Raw genomic sequence first — 27,711 nt, 5'->3', positions numbered from 1 at the left:
TAATTCAGAGATATCAGGAGCCGAGCCACCGTCTCCTTCACCGAGCACATGGTGCCCACGCTGGCCGGGCCCAGGAAATTACTTGCGTCTTTGCACTGCCGGCAGCTGACGCAGGTCCACGGTGTGACAGATGTCGCCGTGCGCCAAAGAAGCTATGGGGCGCTATAAGCGATGACCTTTTCTATAGAAAGGATCAAGAAAAGCACATAGTCAAACTTTATTTAAAGCCTGACATTGGGCACCGCAAAGGAATATAAAAGCCCTCGGGCAAATGTGGGATTTTACCTCGGAAAGCACTGAAAGTGAAAGCGTATACTGGAGTCACACTCCGAAATAATTAACAAGCTGTAAGTCCTTGTCCTTGACAGTGCGCTTTTAGGCATGGTTACGTTGGAATAATTTTTTACACACAGTGGGACCTCTAGAAGGTCAGTGCCGTGTTGAGCGGTAAGTAAGCATGTGTACCTCTTAGCCAAAAGATTCTCCTTTATGGAGTTTGCATGCACATTCCAAACACATTCATGTTAGGTTCATTAAAGGCTAAATTGCCCATAGGTATGAATGGGAGTGTGAATGCTTGTTTGTAATGATGATGATAATAGTCATCAATTAACATTCAATTAATTGCTTTCTCCAATGATTCAGGCGGGTTGATGTCCACCGTTCACAAATTTATGAATGAAATACATCTGATCCATCACCCGTCCGCAGAGCTCGCATGTCTGTCTGCCTGCACCGCGATCAAATTCAACCAAAATTGCGTTAGACTAGCTACTCCAAAAGTTAGACATGGTTTCAGAAGGCGTAGGTTTAGACCGGCTTTCAGTCACCAAATTGTCACATGCGGCGGGGCACATGTCGAAGGACAAACCGTTGCGTCGGCACGCCCATCTGGGCGCAGACCGGTCTGCCAAATTGGCAAACATTGGTTTTAAACTGGTTTATTGTACTGTATTCTAGTAACTGTTGTCTTTTCTGTACCAAAGCTTGGTTTGCTCCTCTTGACGCAGTTTTAAATAACATGAGCTGATAGCAAACTGTGCGAAAACCTCACATGCTTCTGGATTGAATGTGGACGGGGTGCACTCCAGCATGTGGAGAGAGCCCTCGTGTTTGAATGCATTCACGATTATTCATCCCTAACAGCAGCATAATTGGCATATGTACTATTTTGTAACTTGTTTGTTAAAGCACCCCCACTCCGAGTGTGTTTTATAAAGCTATTATAACAATACGGCTAGTATCCAGTATCATGCTGTGACTAGTATCACAATACAGCGCGATATATATGCTAATATCACAATCGAACTAATTTCAGAGTACAACTTTAATTATGACCTCACGAGTACCACGATATGGCGTTATCAGGATATTCTTTGAATTACAAATCTGCTATGATCACAATACAGCTAGTATTGTGATACGGATGGTAAAAAAAAATCAGATGGTATCAAGTTACAATGAGTATGACTTTACAGCTCATATCGCGTATTGCCTGTATCACGATACAGCATGGCCAGTATAAAAAAATCCTTCAGTATCACGATACGATAAGTGTCACAATATGGCTTAATATCACAAAACAGCCACTATCATAATACGGCCCGCATCACAAGTCGGCTTTGATTACGATTACGACATAACTTGTATCAACTGGGATCATGATACTCCCAATATTAGGATACAGGTAGTATCACAATACAGTTACTATGCCGGTATGGCCAGTATCACGAAACAGTTAGTTACAATATGGCCAATATGTATATTAAAAAAAAATTATAATAATAATAATAATTATATCACGATGCAAGTGTCACAATAGGGCCAGTCCAGTATTACAAATCAGCTAGTATTACGATACAGCTCGTATCTCAATGAAGTTAGCATTATCATCCAGCCAGTGTTACCATATCAGCTAGTGTGACATCATGACCGGTGTCACGTTATTGCTCGTGTTATGATACTGCTTAGTATCATGATACAGCCAGGATCACAAAACAGCTTGTATCAATCTTGTATAATCAAGATTCTAGTATCAGGTTTCAGTCAATATCGGGACACCCGATATCGCAATGAGATTTTTAGCATACAGAAGTAGGATAGAGCTACTGTAGTTTTTCATAGCCAATACCAGGATACAAATAGTATCACCATACACAGAATATCTGAATATCTGAAGTAGTATCGCCTACATATGTACAGCTAGTGTCACAATGTGGCCAGTATAACAAATCAGATGGTGTTAACGTTATAAAACCTTGTTATTTTTTCACCAAAGCCCGATTTTCTCTTCTCTCACTGATTTTTAATCATGTGAGCAAAGAGCAAACTGTGAGGAAACACAATAATGCTTTCCCATTAAATGTAGACCAGATGAACTCCAGGAAATGGAGAGTACACTCATGTTTGAATCAATTCGCTATTATTATTCGCTAACAGGGACAAAGTTTGCACAAGGTCTGTGGTTTTGCAGTGTGTTTGTTAATGCACCCACACGCCAAGTTCATTTTCTCTAGGCGCTTCATGTTGGACACATTCAGTTAAAGTTCAGCGGATAAGAGACAAGTTATTCGATATTCTGTCAGGGATAGAAAAGAAATGAGGAAAAAGAATTACATGAGGCCCAGTTTACCGATACCTCACATCTTGACCCGGTGCCCCCCATTAATGATATGTTTTTGCGTCTGATACCGTGACAGAATGTAGGCCACCACACATTGAACAGGAAAATATGGGCGCCCAGTATGAAAAACAAACGTGCTGCATCTCATTTAAAAGGAAGCCAACCAAATGTACCGGTTCACTTATGGTTAGCTGTGTCAATGTTGGACAACTCGTGCCATTTATTCTTTCAAATTGTAATAAGATCATACATTTGCACAACTCTTAACCATGAGATATGTGCAGTCATGCTGCGATTCTTCTTCTTTTTCTTGGAAAGGTCTTTGTCTCACCCACTGCTGTTTAAAAAAAGATGAAGCACTTTCTTCCGGTTCAGGTCACTGGCGGAGCCCTATGGCACAATACGACAGCAGGCCATCATCATAAATTAGCAACTACAGTATAAGCAAAAAAATCATAATACGCCAAGGAACATGATACAGCTACTGTCACATGATGGCGACTGTGAGTACTGTATAACAAAACAACTACTATCGCGATGTGAACAGTGCCATGAATCAGCTTCTATTACGATTGGGCTAGTAACCCAATACAGATAGTCTTACGATGGGGCTAGTATGTTACAAGCAGGACCGCAAATCAGCGAGTATCATGATACAGGTGATGTGGCAAATATCACGATACGACGCGTATCGTGACACAATGAGTATCATCATTCAACTAGTTTCACAATACGCTTGAATCACAAATCAGCTAGTATCAAGATATAAACTAGTGTTATAATGCAGAAAGTATAAAAATATGACTAGTATCACACTATAGCTAGTATCACAATACAGCCAGTATTGTGATACGATACAAAGTTGGCCAAAACTCAGCCTCGATACACCTAGAATACATACATCTAGTATCAGAATGTGACTAGTATCATGATACAACTAGTATCACGAAAGAACTACAAACTACAACCAGTATCAAGATACAGCTGGTGTTTTAATTCGACCACGACCAAAAGACAGCTAGTATCAAGGGTGGTATCAACGATCAGCTTGTTTTACGATACAGCTAGTATCATGATTGGCCCAAGAACAAAAGTCAGTCTTTCAGATACCTCTAGTATCGCAAATATGTAAGTGTCACGATATTAGTATCATGATACCATTTGTACCATGAGTAGGTACGCGCACCCTTGTGCGTCTGAGACGCTGATTATGAAGCTACAGGCTCCCTCGTGTTTCAGTGTTTTACATAAGTTTCAATATTGTAGTTGGTTTTTCTCATGTGTGATGCAAATGAATGGCGATGAGTCAAACTATGGAAGTATTATATGGAAATATATCTGTCGCAAATTCAAACTCCATAAATTAAAATGTCATGGTCTGAAAGTACATCTTTACCATCTGAGTTTGGATTTGAATTTTTGGGTCGAACGCTATCACCCAAATGTAGGATGACTAACAATATTGGCTGGCTGAGTCAGGTGCCTGGCAAAATGCATAAGAATGGAGAAAAACATTCTGAGAAATACTTCTTCATCCCAGCCATAATCCCTTCTTGGCAAAATAGACAGCCGGAGGGCTTCTTTCAGCCTCTTCAGAAACTTTATCGACCACCATTTTCCTCGTGTCTGATGTTGAGGCCTTGGCGAAAGACCTCTCCTCCCCTAATCCGGACATGCCCCACGATCTTGTCGTGCCTCATGGGCTGCTGCGCCGCTTCGGATGGTGTCCATTTCCATCCAGCTGTCAAGGGTGCTGCGGTACTTTTGATTTGATTTGATTGAACCTTTATTTATCCACGTAAGGCAATTGAGAACAAATTCTAAATTTGTAATTATGTCGACCTGGCTGCAGACAGCAGAGTAAAACAAAGCAAAACAAGCGCAAATACATGTACAACAAACTGTACAAATGTGACAGGCTAAAAACAGTTGTAGTGATCACAGTATGTATGTATGTATCACCGTGCCGCCACAGCCTGTGACACTGAGCCATTTTTTCAAGTATGAAGTCTTGGATCTTTTTCTAGTATCCAAAGTGGATTCCCAATCAAACTATGTCACATTACTTATTCATTATCATCATATCAGTTCCTTTGCTTGCGTGTCTGTCCCCTAAAAATGACAGCCGTCGTCATCGGCAACTTTTTGCACATCAAAGTGTTTGGCGGGGTCCAAACTTTTTACGAGTGACAATGATCCCTTCTTGCCGGTGAAGAAAATGATACCTCCCGTTCTTGTGTGGGTGATTGTCAGATCGCCTTGGGAAAGCTGTCAAAAAAAAAAAAAAAAAAGCTATACGACTACCATTACGACTCGCCCCGTCATATGTGTTCTGCTCTTTCCCAAGCCACTTTTGCGCTGAAATATTGAGCACTGAAGCTCATCTGACATGAACGCCGTGTTCTTTCATTTGAAGCAAGCACGGTGAATCACAGTCCCTCTTTTTATGCCATACGGATTCCACATATTTACACCTTTGCTAACCCTAACCCCACAATAAGTAGACCATAAATAAAAGCATTTTTTAAAATTATTATTTTATCCCTTTTTCGGCAGTTGCGTAAATTAAGCAAAATACTGAATTTTGCCAATCGGAAGCATCAGGGAACATAATGTAACTCAAACTGACAGCTGGTTCATTAAAAATGATACATCATTCAACACACGTAGGCTATATTACGTTCAAGAAGACTACATTGTCAATGATATTTACAAAATCACATTATCCTCTTTACACTCAAATTGTCTTTGCTGTTTACAAAAAATGCATTTTGTGGTTCATCGACTGTTTAGTTATCTCTGATGTTTACAAAAGCATGTAAGTTAGATTCATTCGAGGCTACACTGCCTTTAATGTTTACAAAAGCATGTTAGGTAAGACTAAATTGTCTTTGATCTTGACAAAAGTTTGCATTTTCAATCTCAACGATGACTTTAAATTGTCTTTGATGTTTGTAAAAACAAGTCAATTTGGGGCTTCATCCGGACACTGCCCCTGCTTTGCTGTGGTGTCTCGAGTAGAAATTCAGTCCTCCCTTCTTGCAGTTTGTTTATTTAGCTCGGTGACAGCGCGTCCATCAATCAAGCGCAGCGATTGGTAATTTGTCGTTGATTTAACGCGTGTCGTTGACAGATTTGAGTGAATGTGACCGTGGGAGGATATGAGGAGACGGGCTGCTTGCGTGAGGTTTGATTTTTTATTTTTTTTTTATTTTCATCAAGTGCTGCTGTCTCATCCACCTTCTGATGTGTCACCCATGAAAATAAGCTAATTTAGTTATGACACGGTCTCTTGTCGCTGTGCAGAGGCAACACTTTGTCCCAAAAATTGGAGCCGGCGAGCGCAGGCGGCACAGAGGAGGAACATTACTCTCTAGCCAATGTGAGGAAAACCTCTGATGCAAGAAAGGCATCGAGATTTTGCTGAGTTCCAGGTGTCAAGCACATTCGTACTTCATTTTATTACCGTAATTTCTCGTGTATAATGCACACCCATGGATAATACGCACCCCCAAAGTTGACCTCAAAATTCTGGAAAACCCTTCTACCTAAGTATAATGCCTTTTTACAATGCATGATTTTGCTTCTACCCATATGAAAAACATAAACATAAAGTATTATCTAGATTTTGTTAAGCACTTCATTTGAACACGTAATGCTTTCTTTTTATTTACTTGCTCTTATTTTGAAATTCACAGCCCTACTTTGATTTAGTATGTGAGAAAACACACAGATGTGCTCATTTGATTACCCAGGCAGAATTTGTAAATTTATTTTTATTTTAATGGCATTCAAATTAAACTGTCAAGCATTTCAGAAAACCATTATCAATGAACAAAACATAACCATAAAGAAATTAATGATTGTTGTTGTTCAGTCAACAGTCGTATTTTAAAAAACAATATTTCACAAATTCTGCCAGGGTATGTAAACCTATGAGCACAACTGTACATATTATGCTGTCATATTGGAATGAAAGTGTAGGCTACACCTTTTTCTTAGCCTCTCGGTGGCGCTGGCTTATTAGAATGAATAGATTTGCAAAACTACTGTTTTGCAAATCATTGTATTCTATTTTTATTTATGTTTAACACAACTTCCCAACTTCATTGGAATTTGGGGTGTACTATAAGAGATAACAATGCGATACATTACCGTATCAATATTTTGTCTTTCTTAGAAAATATTGCGTTAAAAAGATATTAGATGCTCATGTATTGATAATGATACAATGCAGACAGTACTGTATTGTTATTTTGTCCTTGCCCCTACTGACCATGAGCAGAAAATAGTGCTTGCAAAAGTCAGCGCCTTCATTTGATAGAGGCAAAATGTATCATTGTGATAACTGTTGTAACTTGACTGCATTCAGCCGAGAGCAGTTTTGACAACCCACGTCGACAAATCATCCGCCGCTGGCACTGCATAATTCAAAAATCCGCCTTACTCCAGTTTCCTTTTCGCCCCTTCCGTAATCTGCTGATGTTTCCGCGGTCGTCGAGGCAACGAGGCATCACTGACATTTTGGGAGTTCATCATCCTACACACACAAAAAAAACACAAACAAAAAAAAATCCCAGCGTCTCTGCACCTTTTGCAGCGCCAGTGTGGGAGGTGATGGTTTGCATGTGATTTGGCAAAGGTGATGCGCACAAATGTTTCACATAAAAATGAAGTTCCAATTAATCTTTTGTAAAAACATAAAACAGAAACTTTGTTTCAGTGAACCCTAACCCATTTTTATTAAACAACAAAGATGACAAAATAAATGTGTGATTTACAATCTTTAATGACCCTAGCGTACATGTTTTTGTAAACATCAAAGAAAAGTAGTTCAAATTAAGCAATCACACTGTACGTTTTTGTAAAATCTAAAAATGTGTTTGTGAACATCAAAGATAATTTAAATTCTTTAATGAACCTAACACGTTTGAAAACATTAACGACAATTATTGATAAATAAAAACAGACCATGTAAAATCTTAAATAAACATAAATGTTGGTCTTAAACCTAACATAGAGTACATGTATTTTAAACATCAAAAACAATTAGTAGATGATTCTGCATCGACCTTTGACACGCTACATTTTACGCTTGCAGTTTGTTTTTTGTTCAAATAGCTTTACGATGTATTTAAAAAAGTTTAAAATGTTTTAAGTTTATTTGACAAACTATACATACAATACATATACATATATACATATATATACATATACATACATATATATAGTATAGTCTCAGTACTGTATATTGCATATTTTCACCAATTTGGATGAACAGGTCAGAGCACTGGCACGCCTATCGATTATTCCAAACTATTTTCGGAGTCCGCCCGACAGGTATTTTTACGAGTTTAAAGAAATTCACTTTGTATTTTGCGCCAGATGTTGCATCACCGCAGAGCATCTGCTCCCTCAGCTGCCCGTGAAAAGAATTCTCCCCTTCTAAACGTGCTCTGCTTTTAACTCTTAAAAAAACAACAACAACAAAAAAACAACTACAAAAAACACGGTGGGCCGGGGACAGCCACGTGCCAGCCGCCAGACCTGATGTCGTTACTGGCAAAAAATAATAATAATAAATGCACGTAGATGCGGTATGAGGCAGGTGTATAGAATATGGCAGTATGCATAATAACCCTCACAAAAACTAGATTGACTGCAGTGAACTTCAAATGCCTTATAAGCCAAATTTAAAATGTTCCTCAGCACAAATATATGCAAAGATGTGCTCCCCCCCGCCTCCCACGTGATAATAGGTTCCACGGGAAAATAGGAAATATTGAACTTGTGACACAAACAAAAAACCTCACACACCCCCCCAAAAAATCTCACCGCCCCCCAAAAATACTCACACACCAAAAAAGCTCTCGCCGCACTCAAGAACCTCTCACACGTACCCAAAAACTCACATTTAACAGTAAAACTCACACACAATAAAACAGTCACACTCAGCAAATAATCTCTCACACACACACCAAAACCTTAAACACACAAAACACCTTAAAAAAAACTCATATCCACCAAAAGCCTCACACGCATACGCACACACAAAATATTCATACACATCCAAAAAAAACCTCTCATGTCCCAAAAACCTCTCTCACACACACACTCAAAAAACTCATAAAACAAAATACTCTCGCACACGTGCCCCCAAAATAACCTCCCACCATAAAACACCAAACAAATCTTTCACACCTACCAAAAAACCTCACACACAAACCTCTAACAAAAAACCCTCATACCCACCAATAACTTCTCACATGCAAAACACTCTCTTCCCCCCGCAAAAATCTCTCACACAAGTCCCAAAAAAAAACTCACAGCCACAAAAAAAAGAACGCTGACACACTCCAAGAAACTTTTGCACACAACAAAAAAACTCTCACACATACAGAAAAATGTCACTCACACCACAAACCTCTCACATTCTCTAAAACCCTTCTCACACATATAAAAACACACACAACAAAAAACCTCTCACGTACAAAAAACTCTCACAATCATCCAAAAACTCACTCACTCACGAAACCTCTCACACACATCAAACCTCACATTCCCCAAACACTGTCTGTCTGTCTCTCTCTCTCTCTCTCTCTCTCTCTCTCTCTCTCTCACTCACTCACTCACCCACTCACGAAACCTCTCACACACATAAAACCTCATGTTCCCCAAAAACTCTCTCTTTCACACACACAAACACAAAACCCCTCCATACAAAAGAAACCTCACAAAAAGCGTCAGCGGGAAGCAGAGTTGCACCTCAACTTGTGTGGGCAGCATTCATCTAATCAATAGCGCAACAGTGTTCAAACTGGAGTTCAGAACATTCAGCACCCGATTGAAATCGAATTTCACGCAATTAAATGCCATATCGATGAGACATGATTTCTGTATGCCGCAGTGGGTTTCTCTTTCCTGTCATCACACCTGAGATCACACCTGAGAAGCGACAGCAGGTCAACGCTAAAAGGGTACGTGGTGCCCCCCCCGCCCCCCTCCCAAAAAAATATTTGCATATTGATAGCGGCCAATTAATTATGCGTCTATATACTCCTGTGGCTGAGCTCTTATTTATCTCCCCCTGCCGCCAAATTAACATACAAAACGAGGTCAAAAGTAATCAAGCATCAAATAAGTGTTCATTTTTATTTTTTTAAAGTCTCATGAGTGACAAGCAGCGAGTGAGTGACAAGTGGAGGAAAAAAAATAGAAAACGTGGATTTTTAGGGTGTTGTCTTTCCACTCACGCACAATTGGAGTTAGGATAAATCAATGAAGCTGATTTTTGGAGTGTTTACAAAACTATTCATCACACCTATCCACAGTGAAGTTTTTTTTTTTTTTTTTTTAACCACCCAACACTTTTGTGCGGCAAAATTGCTGGTATCACGCCCTAACTTTCTGCAACTTTGACCTAACTTTGACTGTATCGAGGCTAGACTGCTAACAAACTTTTTTTTTTTCAAGATAAAGGGGATAAAGGTGAGCAGAAACAGGGACTGCGGGTTAATTACACGGCAGGCACATTAAAATTTAAGCTGAATACTAATTTAAATAGTTTCATCTTTTCAATATGACTGATGCAGTAATAATGAATTTGCCAGTTAGAACTGCCTGAAAAAAAGGTCACTCAATCGTTCGATTTCTTTTTTTTTTGGGGGGGGGGTGAAAAAATACTATTATTCATAAATATAATTATTTAAAAATGTACCATCAAGGAATTTTTAGTGGCATAAAACATAAATAAAGAGTATATTTCCATTCATATTTGTAATATTTGTAATATAATATTTAAATCAATACTTGTTTGTATACACTTTTGATCGTATGAGAATAATACTTTTTTCATGCTTAGAATTGTTATTTTTATTGTTGATTCTTAATGCTTTGTAAATATAGGCATACAGTATATATATATATATATATATATATATATATATATATATATATATATATATATGTCCCTCTTTTTTATAGATATTTTGCTATCTCACCATAGGAACTAAATATTTATCCGTTTTGTCATTAATATGAAGCTAAAGTTAGTGCTTCTGGTACCCATAACCTAAATATTTAAATAAATAAATAGTTTTAAATTTCAAGGCAAAACGATCATGGAGAAAGACTCAACAGCGCCTCCGCTGGTCGCTTTCTGATCGTTCTCTTGAGTTGACTACAAGTGCCAGTAACATTTCCACTAAATGTGGTGTTAACGGGGGAAAATTGGTTGGATATTCAATCATAAATCCATAAACAATGTAGGCAGTGTTAGACTGGGAAGCTCTGTTGTACCCATGATTGTCATGACTTGCTATTCGTGTCGCCTCCTGGCTTCAATCAGATTTTGGGGAATGCAATCATTGGGTAAAGCGTGACAAGAGCATTGGGAGAATTGCATTACGTGGAGCGCTTTGGCCATTCAACGTCATTCGCTGTAAATTGTCTTCTGACTCAAAGTGTCTTCCAGTGGAGAACAAAACAACAACAGCCAAAAAAGGCAGAAAGCTCAGGGGCTCCTGACCGCACCGATGCAAAAAGTAATATTTTTTTTCTGCCTAAAGTAAGGATGTCGCTGGGGAGGCGGTGTGTGGTGCTCCAGAATGATAAGAAGTGAAATTTGCAGCTTTTGTCCTTCAGGCTGCTGTTAGCTATTCTTAGCAAAAGCATTTTCTAGTCGTTTCACAACCCCAATTCCAATGAAGTTGGGACATTGTGTTCAACATAAATACAAACAGAATACAATGATTTGCAAATCATGTTTGACCTATATTTAATTGAATACACTACAAAGACAAGCTATTTAATGTTCAAACTGATTTTTTATTTTTTTTTTTTTAGCAAATAATCATAAACTTAGAATTTTATGGCTGCAACATGTTCCAAAAAAGCTGGGACAGGCTCATGTTTACCACTGTGTAACATCACCTTTTCTTTTAACAACATTCAATAAACGTTTGGGAACTGATGACACTAATTGTTCAAGCTTTGTAGGTGGAATTCTTTGCCATTCTTGCATGATGTACAGCTTTAGCTGTTCAACAGTCCGGGGTCTCCGTTGTCGTATTTTACGCTTCATAATGCGCCACACATTTTCAATGGGAGACAGGTCTGGACTGCAGGCAGGCCAGTTTCGTACCCGCACTCTTTTACTACAAAGCCACGCTGTTGTAACACGTGCAGAATGTGGTTTGGCATGGTCTTGCTGAAATAAGCAGGGGCGTCCATGAAGAAGATGTTGCTTGGATGGCAGCATATGTTTCTCCAAAACCTGTATGCATCTTTCAGCATTTACAGATGTGTAAGTTACCCTTTCCATTGGTACTAACACAGCCCCATACCATCACAGATGCTGGCTTTTGAACTTTGCATCCATAACACTCCGGATGGTTCTTTTCCTCTTTGCCTCGAATGACACGACGTCCACGATTTCCAAAAACAATTGTAAATGTGGACTCGTCGGACCACAGAACACTTTTCCACTTTGCATCAGTCCATATTAGATGAGCTCGGGCCCAGAGAAGCCGGCGGCGTTTCTGGGTGTTGTTGATAAATGGCTTTTGCTTTGCATAGTCGAGTTTCAAGTTGCACTTACGGATGTAGCGCCCAACTGTATTTACTGACATTGGTTTCCTGAAGTGTTCCTGAGCCCATGTGGTGATATCCTTTACACATTGATGTCGGTTTTTGATGCAGTGCCGCCCGAGGGATCGAAGGTCACGGGCATTCAACGTTGGTGTTCGACCTTGCCGCTTACATGCAGTGATTTCTCCAGATTCTCTGAACCTTTTCATGATGATATGGACCGTAGATGATGAAATCCTTAAATTCCTTGCAATTGTACGTTGAGAAACATTGTCCTTAAACTGATCACTGCTAATTACTGGACATCGAGGGAAATCTTTTGCTGTCCTTGTCACTTTGTATTTAGAGTAAATTCCTTCCCTCCTGGTTGCACTGCTCCTCCTAGTCCCTGTTGGCGAGCACGATGCTGCCAGCTGAGGCCATTGATGAAACTTTGAATTATTTAATTTAAACTCAGCAGAGGGAGGACACCGAGTAAAAATAATATTATAGGCTAGGGATTTGCAAATTGTGTAATGGGGAGGCTCTGATATGGACTGCACAAAGCAAAACTGATGTTTTTTTTCCAATTTTATTTGATATATAATGTGGTTGGTATGCATTTTGATCATGAGCTTTTCCTTTCGATGGCTAGATGGATGGATGATGGACTGATGGATTGACTGATGAACGTTTGACGTATGATGTGGTATGCTTTGGATAATGAGCTTTTCCTTCCAATGGACAGACAAACGGACGGACAGACAGATAGATGCTAACGTCTATAAAATACAGTTCTGTCCTGAAAAGAAACATGGTGTTGTTGCAATGACCGATATCGCTGGCTCCAAAAACGTTAGTAGAGCCGAGTGGTAAGGCAACATGAGAGCTGTCTGACGTGAGGTCGCCGTGGCAACGGCAGAGAAGCTATTGTCCTTGTTACAAAGCAGTGAGGCAGCCAAATGATTTTGAAGCCGCTATTTTAAGGTCAAATTACAAAGTATTACAAATTGTCTTCCTTTTCGAAAATTGTTTATTTTCCTTATAGGATGGTGCAACATCAATAGTTTGTCTTCTTTTTAACTCATTCACTGCCAGCCTTCCCAGTTAACATGGATATTTGACTTCTAAAGCCGTCAATGGCAGTGAATGTGTTAAGAAAGTGCAACACCAGTAGTTTGTCTTTTTTTTTTAGAAAACAAACAGTGCAGATAAGTGCATCAATAACATTTCAAACTGTGTGAATTATGATGCTGGAATGTTTTGTTTTTTTTCGGCAATTGTTTTCCCACATTTGATCAACATGGCTTTCACGAAGAATTAAACAAATAGAGGTCTCATGTGCACTTTGTGTTCTTGTGGAATTTGTTTCAACACGACTATTACGCTGCCGCCACCCAGCGTTTATCCAAGAGCAATGTTGATGAGAGGGATGCGAACCCCTTGTAAATTCCTTTTTGGAATGGCTCTGACTATCACCTGGTGGCTCTCCCAGGGCGACCTGAAACAATGTGATTCCTGGCAATTTGTTTTCTATTTGCAAGTCCACCTGCGTCTCGGCATAGGTCACCTTAGCCCCAGTCTATTCATCGCATCCTCTGCTGACCTTTTAAGAAATGCTTCCAAATTGACTCTGACACGTTTGTCTGTGTTCTGGTGTCTTCCCCTCGTTTGACTCATCCGGAGGAGGCTTTTTGCTTCCGAGCGTAAAGATTTTGACAGGCGGGCTGTCCCAGGAGTTTCACTCTTGTTGAGGGAGAGCATTTACGCCTTGGCGTGCTTGTTTTGCAGCCTCTCAACGTGTTTTCACCTAGTCAGGGGGGGGGGGGAGGACGACTGCTAATTGGTGTCAACGGTAGAACAACAACCCCGTTCAAAGCGAAAAAAGACATTTTCAACAACTTAGTGAGTCAACATAAGTTTCGGACAAGCTCCACGACCAATTTCCTTCAATCTTTCAACGACAATTTCAAACAACTTTTTTAATTCCATGAAAGATGGACATTATTTTAAATGTTTTTAAATGGGTTTTTTTTGTTGCAATTTTGCTATTTCCTGTGATAATTAATGTTTTCTTTGTGGATGGACCAAGAAACGCTTGGTAAAGAAAAAAAGAAAAAATTAAATATTATCCATCCATTTTCTGAGCCGCTTCTCCTCACTCGGGTCGCGGGCGTGCTGGAGCCAATCCCAGCTATCATCGGGCAGGAGGCGGGGTACACCCTGAACTGGTTGCCAGCCAATCGCAGGGCACATAGGAACAAACAACCATTCGCACTCACAGTCATGCCTACGGGCAATTTAGAGTCTCCAATTCATGCATGTTTTTGGGATGTGGGAGGAAACCGGAGTGCCCGGAGAAAACCCACGCAGGCACAGGGAGAACATGCAAACTCCACACAGGCGGGGCCGGGGATTGAACCCGGGTCGTCAGAACTGTGAGGCTGACGCTCTAACCAGTCGGCCAACGTGCCGCCAAATTAAATATTAATGTAAGTTAAAAAAAATGTAAATTAAATTTTAAAAAATTTAATTAAATAAAAAAGGGCATTTCCTTTGTTAAAACAAATCAAACCCCAATGTATATATGTATATATACGGTGTATATATATATATATATATATATATATACGGTGTATATATGCGGTGTATATATATATATATATATATATATATATATACATATTTCCTTTGCTTTTTTTTGTTTTCCATTTAACATCATCATCATTGCGTTCCTGTGAAATATTAGTTTTTTATCTGTCCGGAACACTATGAAATGTTACTGTTGCTGTCAAAACATTTACACATATCTTCACTGTTCACTATCATAGTAGTAGAATGTATCTTCAAATCTCTCACTAGTTAATCACATATTTTGTTTTTCTTCCTTACTTAAGAAAAATACAAACTTTTAACATATATGCCGATTTAAGTGGAAAACGAACATATGAAATAATGAATATTATCAAATGTCTCTGTCGTAAAAATAGCTCACTGCAAACAAACTGGTGTCGCACTCACAATGCTAATTAAGCTAAGCTAGCCTGCCGGATGTCTGGTATCTCTTTAACCTTTGATGTTTTACCTGTAAATAATTTGAAACGAAACTAAGCTAGCTAGCCTACTGGATGTAAGGTCAATAAAAAATATTGATGTGTTACAGAGCATTGCAAAGCCTAACCCTCTTGACTGTGAAGTGAACTGCTTTGTATCCTGACTTTGGATCGACCTGTCACAATTGAGCTTAAATTGATTCTTAAAATCCTCTCCAACTTTTCCAGTAGCTGCACTTGGGTCTTACGCCACACTCGAGTGTCAAAGCTAAGCTATTAAGCTTGCTGAAAGTCAGGAGTCTTAACACTTTAGCGAATGTAAATAATCCTGGGTCCCGTTCGGGAACCTAAAATATATTCTTTCAAAGGGCTTTTGTGAACAATTTTCAAACCTTTTGACAAATGTTTACTTTGAGGAAGATTAAAAAAGAAAATGAGTTTAGCCCAATGCTAAGCTAATCAAGCTTGCTATATCGTAAATTTAAGCTTGCCAGGTGATTTGTCTTTTAACACCAATTGTAGTCTTTGAAAGCTTGTTTTTTCCAAACAAATATTTATTTTGTGGGTGGACTCCAAATAAACTCAGACTTTTGCTTAATGCTTAATGTGAATAATGCTGTAGTAACAACAATATGTACTCAATGAAGGCTTACATACTTGCAGTCAGTCTTTATTTAAATTTTTTTTTTCTTTGGCTATTCACACTGACACACATTCATCACCAAGTTACAAAGTTGTCAAGTGCTATTTTGGGGGGGAGGGTACAAATCAGTCTTTGACTAGTAGTAAATACTGCATTGAAAGAACACACAACTGTTAAACACAGAGTTGGCATAGATATTTCTGTACAAAACCGCTCATTGTGCTGTACATTTAGGAGCGTCGACCGCAGGACGACAAGTGCAGATTTTTAGAGTTGGCAGGTTTCAGCTCTTAACCCAACTTTTCACATCAAGTGATGTAAAAACAAAAAAAAATGACATTCAGTATTGAGTAAACAAATGCGAACTATTCACTTCCTGTCAGGGTTAAAGACACTCCATTTGTCACGATATTGCTGCGAGACGACAGGCTCGAATTTGCTCGCTTTTCAAACAGAAAGGACCCCGCCTAATGGCCGACGGCGCTTGTGAAAGGGCATTTTGTCATGTGGGGCGATATTAAAAGATATCATAAAACATATCAGGATGAATTATTGTTGTCGTCAGCGCACAAAAGGATACATGCACACACACGCACACAAACGCACAAACAGTGACCGGAAAGCTTAAAGCACGTCACTGCAGAGAGATTGCCAGTGATCGCTCGCATGCATTTCCACGTGGACATGTACACCTCACAGAGAATCTGTGCTTTTTTTATTTCGAGCCATTGTATCTTTTTTTTTTTTTTTTTTTTTTTTTTTAAGGTGCCATAAGAGTCCCAAGCTGTTACCTCCGCCAAGGTAAAGGATCAAAGTGCAGGATTTTTTGTTTTTCACATTTATACATTTTAATTGATGGAGTCATATTGTATTATGCCTTTTTTTCACAATTTACAACAGTTCCCAGTGATGTATTTTCATTCATGGAGGCAGCACTTCACCGCCAAGCCACTGAATCACATACTATAGCGGATCTGTGCATGTGGCGCAAGCAGCGGACACATCAGCAAACACACAAACACAAATACCCCAAGCCCAGACCTCGAGAACTTGGCCAAATATTTGGGAGAAGCTAACTGTAATCTGTGCTAACACTGCATCTTTGCTTATCTTTTGGCTTTGACATGATAGTACTTACGCGTAATCCAAACATGGCTTGAAAATGGCGGGTCTTCACCCAGCACAGCTGTCAAGTAATCGGCGCAGAAACTCGGCGCAGAGGGAGGTATTATGTAAATTTGCCCGACTGTTACATCACAATTCTGCTCACTAATAGACACATTTTGGAGAATTGGCAGATAATACTTGTTTGTGTAACTTCACACTTGATGGGTTAGCAGGCACTCCAGAAACCCAGCGAATTGTCTTGAAGCAATTATAAAGGCAAGTTGATGTAAGATGTGCCCTTTAAGTTCTATGCAAATAACACACAACTCAACTCATCCACTGCCATGGACGTTTATGTTCGTCATCTGGAATTTACTGCCACTGATATGTAATATTTGTCAAGTATGTTTTTCAACGGGTAGGCGTGGAAGAGGGTCTCGTCCGGCTTCTCTGCAAAATTCTGGTTTGTGAAGGACTAAGGACTAACAGATTCCTGTAGATCAGCACCGCTTTTCAGGAGAAGATTAAGATAATACAGGGGTGAATGACTGCTTGTCATGTCGATTATGAGGGAGAGAATTGCCAACATGGAAGTTGGACAAGTTGAGGCACCTCACACTCGAACAGAGTTTGTATATATATAAACAGACTATGTGTCGCGGTAGGGAGTAGAAAGTGTGTGTTGCGATCTTGAGGGGAAAAAAAACAAATGCGGAAAAAAAATACCCTGAAAGATCAGTCAAAATGCTCTAAAACCAAAGGCAATATGGGGAACTCTGTTTTGAAAAACGGCTGGCAGTGAATGAGTTAAGAACAAAATTCAAGCATTTTCAGGAGGTGGTTTTCGTCAATGGGGTGCAATGTGGGCCATATAACAGTAGAACCTCAAAATTCCACATTTTTCGCAGCCAAGGATTAACATCGCAAGTGTGCATCATCCATCCATCGCCCAATGGTACCAAATATTAATGGAATGCATGTCAACATCTGACTTGGGGGTAATAAAAGTAATAACAAATTGGCTTTAAAAAAAAAATCTTCGCATTATTCTGGCATAATGCAAATAGAAAATATTTTGGTAATCCTAATTGACCTAAAACGGGAAAAGTTTAGTCTGATTTCATGTCTGACGGTGAGGGGGGGAAAAAAAAGTATGTTTTTTTATATAGTATATGTACTGTAAACTTCTGGTTTCAACTGTACATATGAAAAAAAAAAAACAACAACATTCTATTATGACGTGTGTCAGGCAAGTGATTATGTTCAACTTCAGAGGTTCCACTGTAGTCTTTAGACCCAAATGCTGGTCCATCGGACAGGTACTGCAAATAAGTAAGTTATTTTGGGGGGGATGAAGTTTTGGGATTGTCCTGCCTTGGCGGAGGTCTCTGCTCTTGTGATTTTATCTTTATGTGCTTTGAGCATCCTAACAGTCTTTTTTTTTTTTTTTTTTTTTTTCATTTTGGATGTTTGGGATGGAAGAACAAGGAAGTGGAGTTGTTATTTTTTTTCTTTCTTTTTTTTTTTTTTACACAGTTTTTCAGTTTTTGCATTGGTTCAAGTGTTTTGCACGTACAGCGGCTCTAACACGACTGCGCCTCCGCCACCTGAGGCTGGACGGATTGTTTCTTGGGACACAGGATCTTGGAGAAAGCCCTTCGGAAGCTGCTGTGGCAAAGCGGGTACAGGAACGGGTTGATGGCCGAGTTGAGCCACAAGAGCCAGAACGTGATGTCGTACCAGTAGTTGGCCACGCACGTGCCGCTGCAGGCGGCGCGGATGATCATCAGCAGCGTGTAAGGGGCCCAGCAGATCCCAAAAGTGCACACGATGACGGCCAGGGACTTGGCGATCTTGATGTCTCGGGAAAGGCGGGATCCCGGCGTCTTGCGGCCCGACGCCGTCACCGCCGGCGAGTGCTGGAACAGCCTGGAGTTCCTTCCGCCCGGCGAGGACTTCTCCCTGTGCGCCAGGATCTGACTGGCGTCGGGGCTGGCGCCGTAGGGCGGCGAGATCCCCTCGTCGTTCTCGATGACGGCCGAGACGGCGATGGGCTCGCTGCACAACACCTTGATGATAACAATCATAATGAACATAGGTCACTCGTCAGTCAAATGAAAAGTAGTTTGGGAAAACTGCTTGGCGGCACTGTTAATTTGCGCCATTATTGTCGCATAACTACAATTACAAACAGCTGGTGAACCAGGGGCGTGACTAGGTTTTATGGACAGAGGAGGTTTAGCCCCTAGGAGATGTGCAGGATCTGTGCGAACGTAGCGCAGGAACACCAGATTTTACAAACAATTAGTCAAGACTGAGAAATTGCTTTTCAACAATGAAGAAAAGCCAGTAAAAAAAAAAAAAAATGCACATACACATTAACCTTAAACGCCTCCACCTTGACAGTGGTGTGGGATGGATCCCAGGGCTGCGTCTGTTTTTTTTTTTAAATATAAAAACAAGCGGCGGCACGGTGGCCGACTGGTTAGAGCGTCAGCCTCACAGTTCTGAGGACCCGGGTTCAATCCCCGGCCCCGGCCCCCTGTGTGGAGTTTGCATGTTCTCCCCGTGCCTGCGTGGGTTTTCTCCGGGCACTCCGGTTTCCTCCCACATCCCAAAAACATGCATAAATTGGAGATTCTAAATTGCCCGTAGGTTTGACTGTGAGTGCGAATGGTTGTCTGTTTGTATGTGCCCTGCGATTGGCTGGCAACCAGTTCAGGGTGTACCCCGCCTCCTGCCCGATGACAGCTGGGATAGGCTCCAGCACGCCCGCGACCCTCGTGAGGAGAAGCGGCTCACAAAATGGATGGATATAAAAACAAGCGCCACGGTGGACGACTGTTTAGCACATCTGCCTCACAGTTCTGAGGACTGGGGTTGCCAAGGAACTATGGAGGTGAGTTGAGGAGCTTTGTTCAGACAAAAGTAGTCTTTTGCAACAATCTTTTGCCATCTATAGGCAATTACAGTACAATATTAACCTTTTTAGGGTGGGTCAAATACTAAAATAGTTTTTTTCATTTCTGCGTTGAACAAATAACACAATTATAATAGCATAATATTGTTTTAGACTGAGTGTGTTTTACTAAATGAAAACAAACGAAGCACTTTATGTCCATCCGTGTTGAGATGTGTTGCTTTTTATTTTTAATTTTGTGTATATGCGCAGTGCATCATGGGATATATTGCTTTTAGTGACCATCAGTTCACTACTGAATATGCATTGAGGGCACTATTGAGGGGATAACGTGTACCCATTACACATTCACACAACACTACAAAATGGCCAACTGACTATATTGGGCACTACATATTGACTAGGCATCGATTTCCAGCACAGCTATAATGTCAAAGGTCGCAGTCAGATCAAGGAAAAGAAGAATAACGAGTAACCTTGCGCGTCTTGACGAAGAACACGGACCACGCCGCGCCGTCCCTCTGTTTTTTCGTCGGCTGGGGGGACGGCGTCTCGTGGCGGGGGCCCACGCCTGCGTTCCTGTGGCGCCGGTGGATGTTCAGGTAGATGCTCAGGTTGAAGTAGGCCACAGACACGAAGGGCGTGAAGAACTCGAAGGTGGAGGCGCACAGCAGGAAGTACCAGGTGAAGTAGAACTCGGCGTAGCACTCGTGAGCCGGCACCACGCTGTGGCCCACTGCCGCCTCCCAGAAGATGATGGCGGGGCCATAGAGGAGGAAGGCTAGCGCCCACACCGCCACCATCTTGAGCACCGCCTGGCGGGTCATGTTGCGCTGGGCTCTGTATTTCACCTGAGTCACAACACAGGCACAGAGATGACTTTCTGCAACGCACACTCTTTGCGAGGGGGGGAGGCATGTCTTTTTACATTGTTTTCTATATATATATATATATATATATATATATATATAAAAGTTAAAGTGTTAACTCATTATTAATCGCATTTTGTTTTTGCATTAATCACGTATTAACTCAGATTAATCACACAATTGATTTTGAGCACACACGCTCCTCCACTGACCGTGGATGGATATCTTAAAAGGCGCCGCAAATTGCTATAAGGTCAGTGATCAGGTCAATGCTGACGCCAGTGCAAAGTCGGCGGCAAATTTTGTAACAAAAGTCTGGAATGATGGGACTTTCGAAAAAAAAAATTTTAATTAAATCTAAGGTAAATTGCATATAGTGCAGCGCTAAACTCTCTTTTCATCAAAGCACAACGAGCTTAAAATACCATCTCAAAGCAAAATGTGGTGTTATGTGTGGTATATTCGGCACCTGCGATCGATTAATTGTGATTAATCAAAATTCTAAAGTGTGATTAATCAGATTTTTTAAAATGAATTATTAATTAAAAGTAATTATATATAAATACACACACACATATTAAACCCCAAATACTCGTAATAATGAACGTCCCATTAAGTGTTTCCGAGGTTGGCTCCTCGCAAAAAAAAAAAAAAACGAAAAAAAAAACTTACATTTCAAATTCAAAGAAATCAGCGAATGCGCAAGTGCCGAACCGTAAGTATGCGGCGGTCGACTGTCGACTTCAACTTGTTCATTATCTGCAAAGCGGCTGATTGAGTTGAGTTGAGTTCACTGCCACCATACAGCAGTCAAATTTGTTTTGGTTTCTTTTCACTTGAGCAAAAGTGTATTTGCAGCTCACTCTTCAGTCAAACTTTGGCTCGCAACACAAAGCCCCCCCCCCCCCCCCCCCAAAAAAAAAAAAAAAAAAAAAAAAAACGGAGTAAGCGAAAACTCATAAGATGGGGCACTTGTAAGTCGAGGTATACCACTGTACCTGAAAACTCTTTTCCACCACTGCTGATAAATGACGTATCAATCCGCCGCAGCTGCCAGCGTCCTCGCAGAGCTGCCGAACGTTTAAACGGGCCCCTAGTGCCGCTGCGCTGACAGAGTGAGTCCGGCGCTCATGATGCTCTTATTCCAGCCTGTGTCCCCGGGGGGATCTATTAGGGCGGGCTGGTGGGCGACGGGAGAGCGTGAAAGAGATAGCTGCGCTTTCTTTCTCCGCACGTGCGCTTAATCTGTTATCGTCGTCATTATCATCATCATCGCCATCGTCGTCGTCGTCGTCGTCATGGCATCGCTCCATCTTCACTTCATCGCCACTCAGCCCAAATGACGCGCAACATTTTGTTGCCACATGTCACATTATGAGAAATGAACCAAAATATAACAACGGAGGCAGCATATCTGCCTCGCACTCAGGGGTTCTGGGTTTGACTGTCAGCTCAAGGGCTTCATATGTGGAATTTGCATGTTTACTCCATGTACTCTGGCTTCCTCCCAGATTCCAAAAACATCAAATGTAGGTTCATTGAAGACTCTAAATTAGCGGCGTCCACATTTGTCTTCCAAGGGCTGCTTACAGAAAAATCACAGGAGCCAAGGGTCACTTTGACATTCGGCACCATTCATTTATTTAACACGCCAAAACCAACCAATCAGCATAGGTTAGGTTTTGGCTTAGATTTTTTTTTACTTTAAGGTTTTGAGATCACTGCACTTTCTCCCTGTGTGTTTCAGTGTCGATTTGAAGGTTCTGATATGCTTTTATCATATCAACCCTCGCGGGTCCTTAGGTCCTCCGGCACCGGCATGTGCGCGTATGGGTGCGTTTATATTAATATGTGGGGAGGGAAGGGATATAGTTTGTTTGTTTTTATTTCCTGCTACTTTAATTGTCTGTTTTTATCTCTGTGAAGCACTTTGAGTTGCATTTTCTGTGCAAAATGTTTGCTGATTTATTAAAAAAGAAAAACTGAAATATCACACAGCCATAAGTCTTCAGACCCTCTGCTGTGACACTCATATATTTAACTCGGGTGCTGTCCATTTCTTCTGATCATTCTTAAAATGGTTCTACACCTTGATTGGAGTCCAGCTGTCTAAGCACACAGCTAAAATACCGAAGGAGTGGCTTCAGAACAACTCCGTGACTGTTTTTGAATGGGCCGGAGCCCTGATTTAAACCCAATTGAGCATCTCTGGAGAGACCTGAAAATGGTTGCCCACGAACATTCACCATCCAACCTGACAGAACTGGAGAGCATCTGCGAGGAGGAATGGCAGACGATCCCCAAATCCAGGTGTGAAAAACGTGTTGCGTCATTCCCAAAAAGACTCATGGCTGTATTAGCTCAAAAGGCTGCTTCTGCTACATACTGAGCAAAGGGTCTGAATACTTATGGCCGTGTGACATTTCAGTATTTCTTTTTTAATAAATCTTCAAAAATCTCAACAATTCCGTCTTTTTCTGTCAATATGGGGTGCTGTGTGTACATTAATGTGAAAAAAATGAATTTAAATGATTTTAGCAAATGACTGCAATATAAAAAAAAAAAAGAGTGAAAAATGTAAGGGGATCTGAATACTTTAGAATATATATACGAATATTCGTATATCTATATGTATATCCATCCATCCATTTCCTTTTACCGCTTATCCTCACTAGGGTCACGGGCACCCTGAACCGGCCGCCAGCCAATTGCAGGGCACATAGAAACAAACAACCATTCACACATGTATATATATATTATTTACTATAAATACTATAATATATAATTGTAATAATAAATTGTGATTAGCCACAATTCATTCATGATTTAACAAGGGGAGTAATTACTTATCACACAGAGCCAGGCAACTTTGAATCGTTTTTTTTATTTTGTTTTTTTTTACTTTAGAAATGTAATCACCATTATAAAAACAGCATTTTAAGTTGCCTTGGGTAATAGTTGTCTGATATTTACATTTGTTTGATGTTTAATTTGAAATGAAAAAATATCTATATTTTTACACTAATGCCAGTCGTTTTTTTCCGACAAAGACAAATCAAGTTCCACTAAACAAAGACTTAAAAACTAAAAATAACGAAAATGTAGGCCAACGCTGTCAAAGGGAGCAGCTGGTGCCCGACCTGAAAATTAAAACCCACCTAAAATATTCCAAATATGCATCCATATATCAGCGCAAAAATGCTGCTTGGTATTCGCTGGCTGTATACCTTTTCCAAATGTATGACAGAAGGTCTGGTGCCTTTCAAGCACACGTACGCTCAACTTTTGGGGGTGGGGGGGTTTTCATATGCTTAATGAATCCCAAATGCTGGCCACTACCACTAATTGAATTTCTCTAAAGTAGGACCCCTTTCATGTAATTCCCAAACTGCGGCTTGGATTATTTTATTTTATTTTATTTTACATTTTTATCCCCCGTGCTCCCGCCGAGCTTCAGGAAGTGATGCTCTCCGTCACGCGCGGACCGCCACAGAGAAAGATGAGTGGAAGGAGTCCTGTATTGAACAGCGTTCATTCATACACACAGCCATAATCCATACAAAGAAAGTGGAACAAATACGCTCAGAAATTCAGTTGTGTGTAATAATGTGAAATGACACAGGGAAAAAGTATTGAACACGCCAACTGGTATTTTCTTAAATACTTTGTACGAAAGCCTTTGTTTGCACGGACAGCTTCAAGATGCCTCCTGAATGGAGAAACGAGTCACATGCATTGCTCTGGTGTGATTTTAGCCCATTCCTCCACACAAGCAGTCTTCGAATCTTGAAGATTCCGTGAGCTTCTTTTATGGACCTAGAGTTTCAGTTCTTTCCGTAGATTTTCAATCGGATTCAAGTCAGGTGACTGCCTGGGCCATTCTAGCAGCTTCATTTTCTTTCTTTGAAACCAATCGAGAGCTTCCTTGGCAGTATGTTTTGGATCAATATCCTGCTAAAATGTCCACCCTCTACATCATCCTCGTAGATGGCAGCAGATTTTTGTCAAGAATGTCTCGGTACATTTTCCCATTCAGCCTTCCTTCAATAATGTGAAGTTTACCAGTACCATTTGCTGAAAAGCAGCCCCACACCATCATGTTCCCATCTCCTAACTTTACTGTTGCTATGGTGTTTTTACCGTGATGTGCAGTGACATTTCTCCTCCAAACGTGGTGTGCATTATGGCATCCAAAGAGTTCAATTTGGCCAGACTATATTCTCCCAGTATTTAACTGGCTTGTCCAAATGTTGTTCAGAAAGCTTTAAACGAGGTTTGACATGCTTTTTTTCAGCAATGGGGTCTTGTGTGGTGAGCGTGCATACAGGCCATGGCGGCGGAGTACATTGTTTTCCTTGTGACAACAGTACCTGCAATTTCCAGGTCTTTTTGAAGCTCTCCGCAGGTGGTCCTTGGCTCTTGGAAAACGCACCTGATTATTCTTTGCACTCTTCTGTCAGAAATCTTGCGAGGACCACCTGATTGAGGCAAATTGATGGTAATATGATTGCCTTTCCACTTACGTATTATATGGCCCCAACCGTGCTCACTGGAATATTCAAAAGCTTAGATATGCACCTGTAATCAATGCCAGCGTTATGTTCCCATCATGTGATATGTCTTGACTCACACCTTGGCAATGAGACCTTTCTGTAGGCCATCAATTAGGACTGGACCAGCTGATATTCAATTGTATTGACAAGGGGTTGGCCGGGCGACAGTACTCAGAGAAAAACCTGTGCAAGCCCTGTACAGAACATGCAAACTTTGAACCCTGAAACACACAACTGCGAGACACATGTACTAACCACTAGCACACCTTGCTACTCCATTCATTCTTATGCGTTCTGTTTTTTTCTCAAAGCTCGGCTTGTGTCCCACTTAATTGGACACGTTCAAACCATTAGAAACAGCTCTCCGTGTGCCGTATTGCTCTCCACCTCCAAAATTGAGCCTCGCCATCAAAAGCACATACTTGCTTTTGTTTGTTTGTTGTTCTTTTGTTTTGTTTTTTTTGCATTAGGGCGAACAGTGGTATTCACAGCCCTGGTGACAGAAAACAAAAGAATTGGTATACACCCTGGACTGGTCGCACCTAAATTCACAGCTGTGGACAATTTAGTGTTTTTGAAATGTACGATGAACACCTAGTCTGCACGGAAGAGAAAATGCAAACTGGAACAGAGAAGCCAAGAAGCCAAGATTCAAACCCTGAACCTCAGAGGTGTGAGGCAGACATGGCAACCACGAGGCGACAGCGCTGCTGCATTCATTCCTACATGGGTTTCTTTTTTGGGGGCACGTGCCCGACTTCTTCATAGACGGCCCAAACTTTAGAAACGACTCTCATTCCGACGCAGTGGACATTGCACCTCCAAAACTGAGCCTCACCATCAAAACCAATGATTTTGTTTGTTTGTTTGGGTACTCACAGCTCTGGTGACAGACAGGAAGCGGTCGTAGCTGATGAGCACGATGTTGAACACGGAGGCGGTGCAGAGCAGGTAGTCCATGACCAGCCACACCTTGCAAAGACTCTTGCTCAGCATCCACCTGCCCGTCAAGTTGTACGGGATGTACACCGGGATGCAGAAGGCACCTAGAGGCACGCCGTCACGGCGGATATCATGATGAGGATGAAGATTAGGAGGGTAATCGTGTTAGTTTGCTCATGCAAGGGGGGGGGGGGGGGGCGACGGTTTTGGAATGCAATCAGATTCCCTGTAGAGGTTTGATTGAGCAGGGGGTGCAAGGGGAGGGGTGGAGATGTGGAGGGTAAATCACCCTGTGCTGCAGATAAGAGCAGCACAAAGATGGTGTGAGGAAGGACCAAAAAAGAAAAAAAAACATATCTATTTTTGTTTGCTTTCTAGTTCACTCCATATTGAGTGATTGGGATATAATTGTAGGGTGGAACAAAAGATTGCAGGGATGAGGGGGGGGGGGGGGGTCCGAAATGTGAGACAATACAAAGAGGCAACTCACCCACGAGGAAATCAGATATGGCCAGGTTGAGGAAGAAGTAGTTGCTCTGAGTTCTCAGGGATTTGTCCACGACGAAGGCAAGGATGACCAGCGCGTTGCCCGCGACCACCGTGGCCACCAGCGTGCCCATGAGCACCGACAGAAGCAGCGCCAGGTAACCCGGCAGCGGCAGCGCGCCGCCGGACACCGCCGGGGTCAAGTTACCGGTGGAGTTGGACTCCAACACGCCCATGGTTAGCGGATCACCCGCAGCATCCTCACGCCTTCGCACTTCCCAAATTCAACTGTGGCGCCCCAAAAAAAAAAAAAAAACAAAAAAAACACCTGCTGAAGACACGCGCGGGTGGGATAAACTGCCATCACTTGTTTGAGGAGTTCGTTGAATTTTTATTATTTTATTTTTTTTGTGAGAAGACGAAAAGAGAGTTCACAAAAAAATAATAATAAAAAAATTAAAAAAATAAAAAAGCCGTCCGCTGGTCACCTCGTGGACGCTGGAGCACCGGGAGATCTGCTCGTGCGTGGCGCGCGCCTTTATTCCTTGTGCGCATGAGAGGTGTGAGCGCACGTTTTTTTTTTCTTTGTCAATCTTCATCCGTGCTACAACCACGCTCTGCTTCCGCTTAGAACTCCACAATAAAAGCTTCTCCACAACAAGTACAATGTCACACGAGTCCATAGCCCCTAACCTCAAAGACAAAAATAGAATAGAACAGAATAGAACCACAACCAATACGAGGTCACACAAATGTAAAACCAACACCAGAAGGATTAAAAAAAATGTGTTGTTAAAAAAAAATATTTGAGCAATAAAAAAAAAAAATGTCAATGATGTTTTGTTGTTGTTGTTGTTGTTTTAACGTTAAACGCCTCAACGATGGCTCTGGCTAGAATAGAATATTATTATCATGATTACTTTTGAGAAGAGGGGAAAATGAAGTCAG

At 41.1% G+C, this 27,711-nt stretch overlaps 2 protein-coding genes across 4 annotated transcripts in view; one reads left to right on the top strand and one right to left on the bottom strand.

The window, feature by feature from the left end:
• LOC133406275 (protein-glutamine gamma-glutamyltransferase K-like) overlaps positions 1-10,355 on the top strand; it is a 31,498-nt gene extending 21,143 nt beyond the window's left edge. For all 3 annotated transcript variants that reach the window (XM_061683772.1, XM_061683773.1, XM_061683774.1), the window contains one exon: positions 9-10,355. In XM_061683772.1, the coding sequence (XP_061539756.1) occupies positions 9-168 (160 nt within the window). In that variant the 3' untranslated portion in view covers positions 169-10,355. The remainder of the gene's footprint in view (positions 1-8) is intronic.
• A 7,882-nt stretch (positions 10,356-18,237) lies between these two features.
• LOC133406196 (histamine H3 receptor) lies at positions 18,238-27,053 on the bottom strand. The gene is made up of 4 exons (XM_061683623.1): positions 26,768-27,053; positions 26,215-26,381; positions 20,390-20,764; positions 18,238-19,062 (listed from the first exon to the last, which is right to left on the bottom strand). Exons 1-4 carry the CDS (start codon positions 26,997-26,999, stop codon positions 18,577-18,579), a joined length of 1,260 nt encoding a protein of 419 aa, XP_061539607.1. The 5' UTR covers positions 27,000-27,053; the 3' UTR covers positions 18,238-18,576.
• Between the last annotated feature and the right edge of the window lie 658 nt (positions 27,054-27,711).

Source organism: Phycodurus eques, chromosome 8 (genome assembly GCF_024500275.1).
Source record: "Phycodurus eques isolate BA_2022a chromosome 8, UOR_Pequ_1.1, whole genome shotgun sequence".
NCBI classification, from domain to species: Eukaryota; Metazoa; Chordata; class Actinopteri; order Syngnathiformes; family Syngnathidae; genus Phycodurus; species Phycodurus eques.
This window is presented reverse-complemented; position numbering and strand designations above follow the sequence as displayed.

What these genes read in the sequence shown, in the direction of transcription:
- LOC133406196 (XM_061683623.1), bottom strand. Translation starts at nt 26,999, where the DNA reads ATGGGCGTGTTGGAGTCCAACTCCACCGGTAACTTGACCCCGGCGGTG. An exon ending in TCCTGTCTGTCACCAGAGCT is followed by an intron (nt 20,765 to 26,214) that starts GTGAGTACCCAA and finishes GTTGTGACTCAG; the next exon opens with GTGAAATACAGAGCCCAGCG. An exon ending in TCTTCGTCAAGACGCGCAAG is followed by an intron (nt 19,063 to 20,389) that starts GTTACTCGTTAT and finishes GTTATCATCAAG; the next exon opens with GTGTTGTGCAGCGAGCCCAT.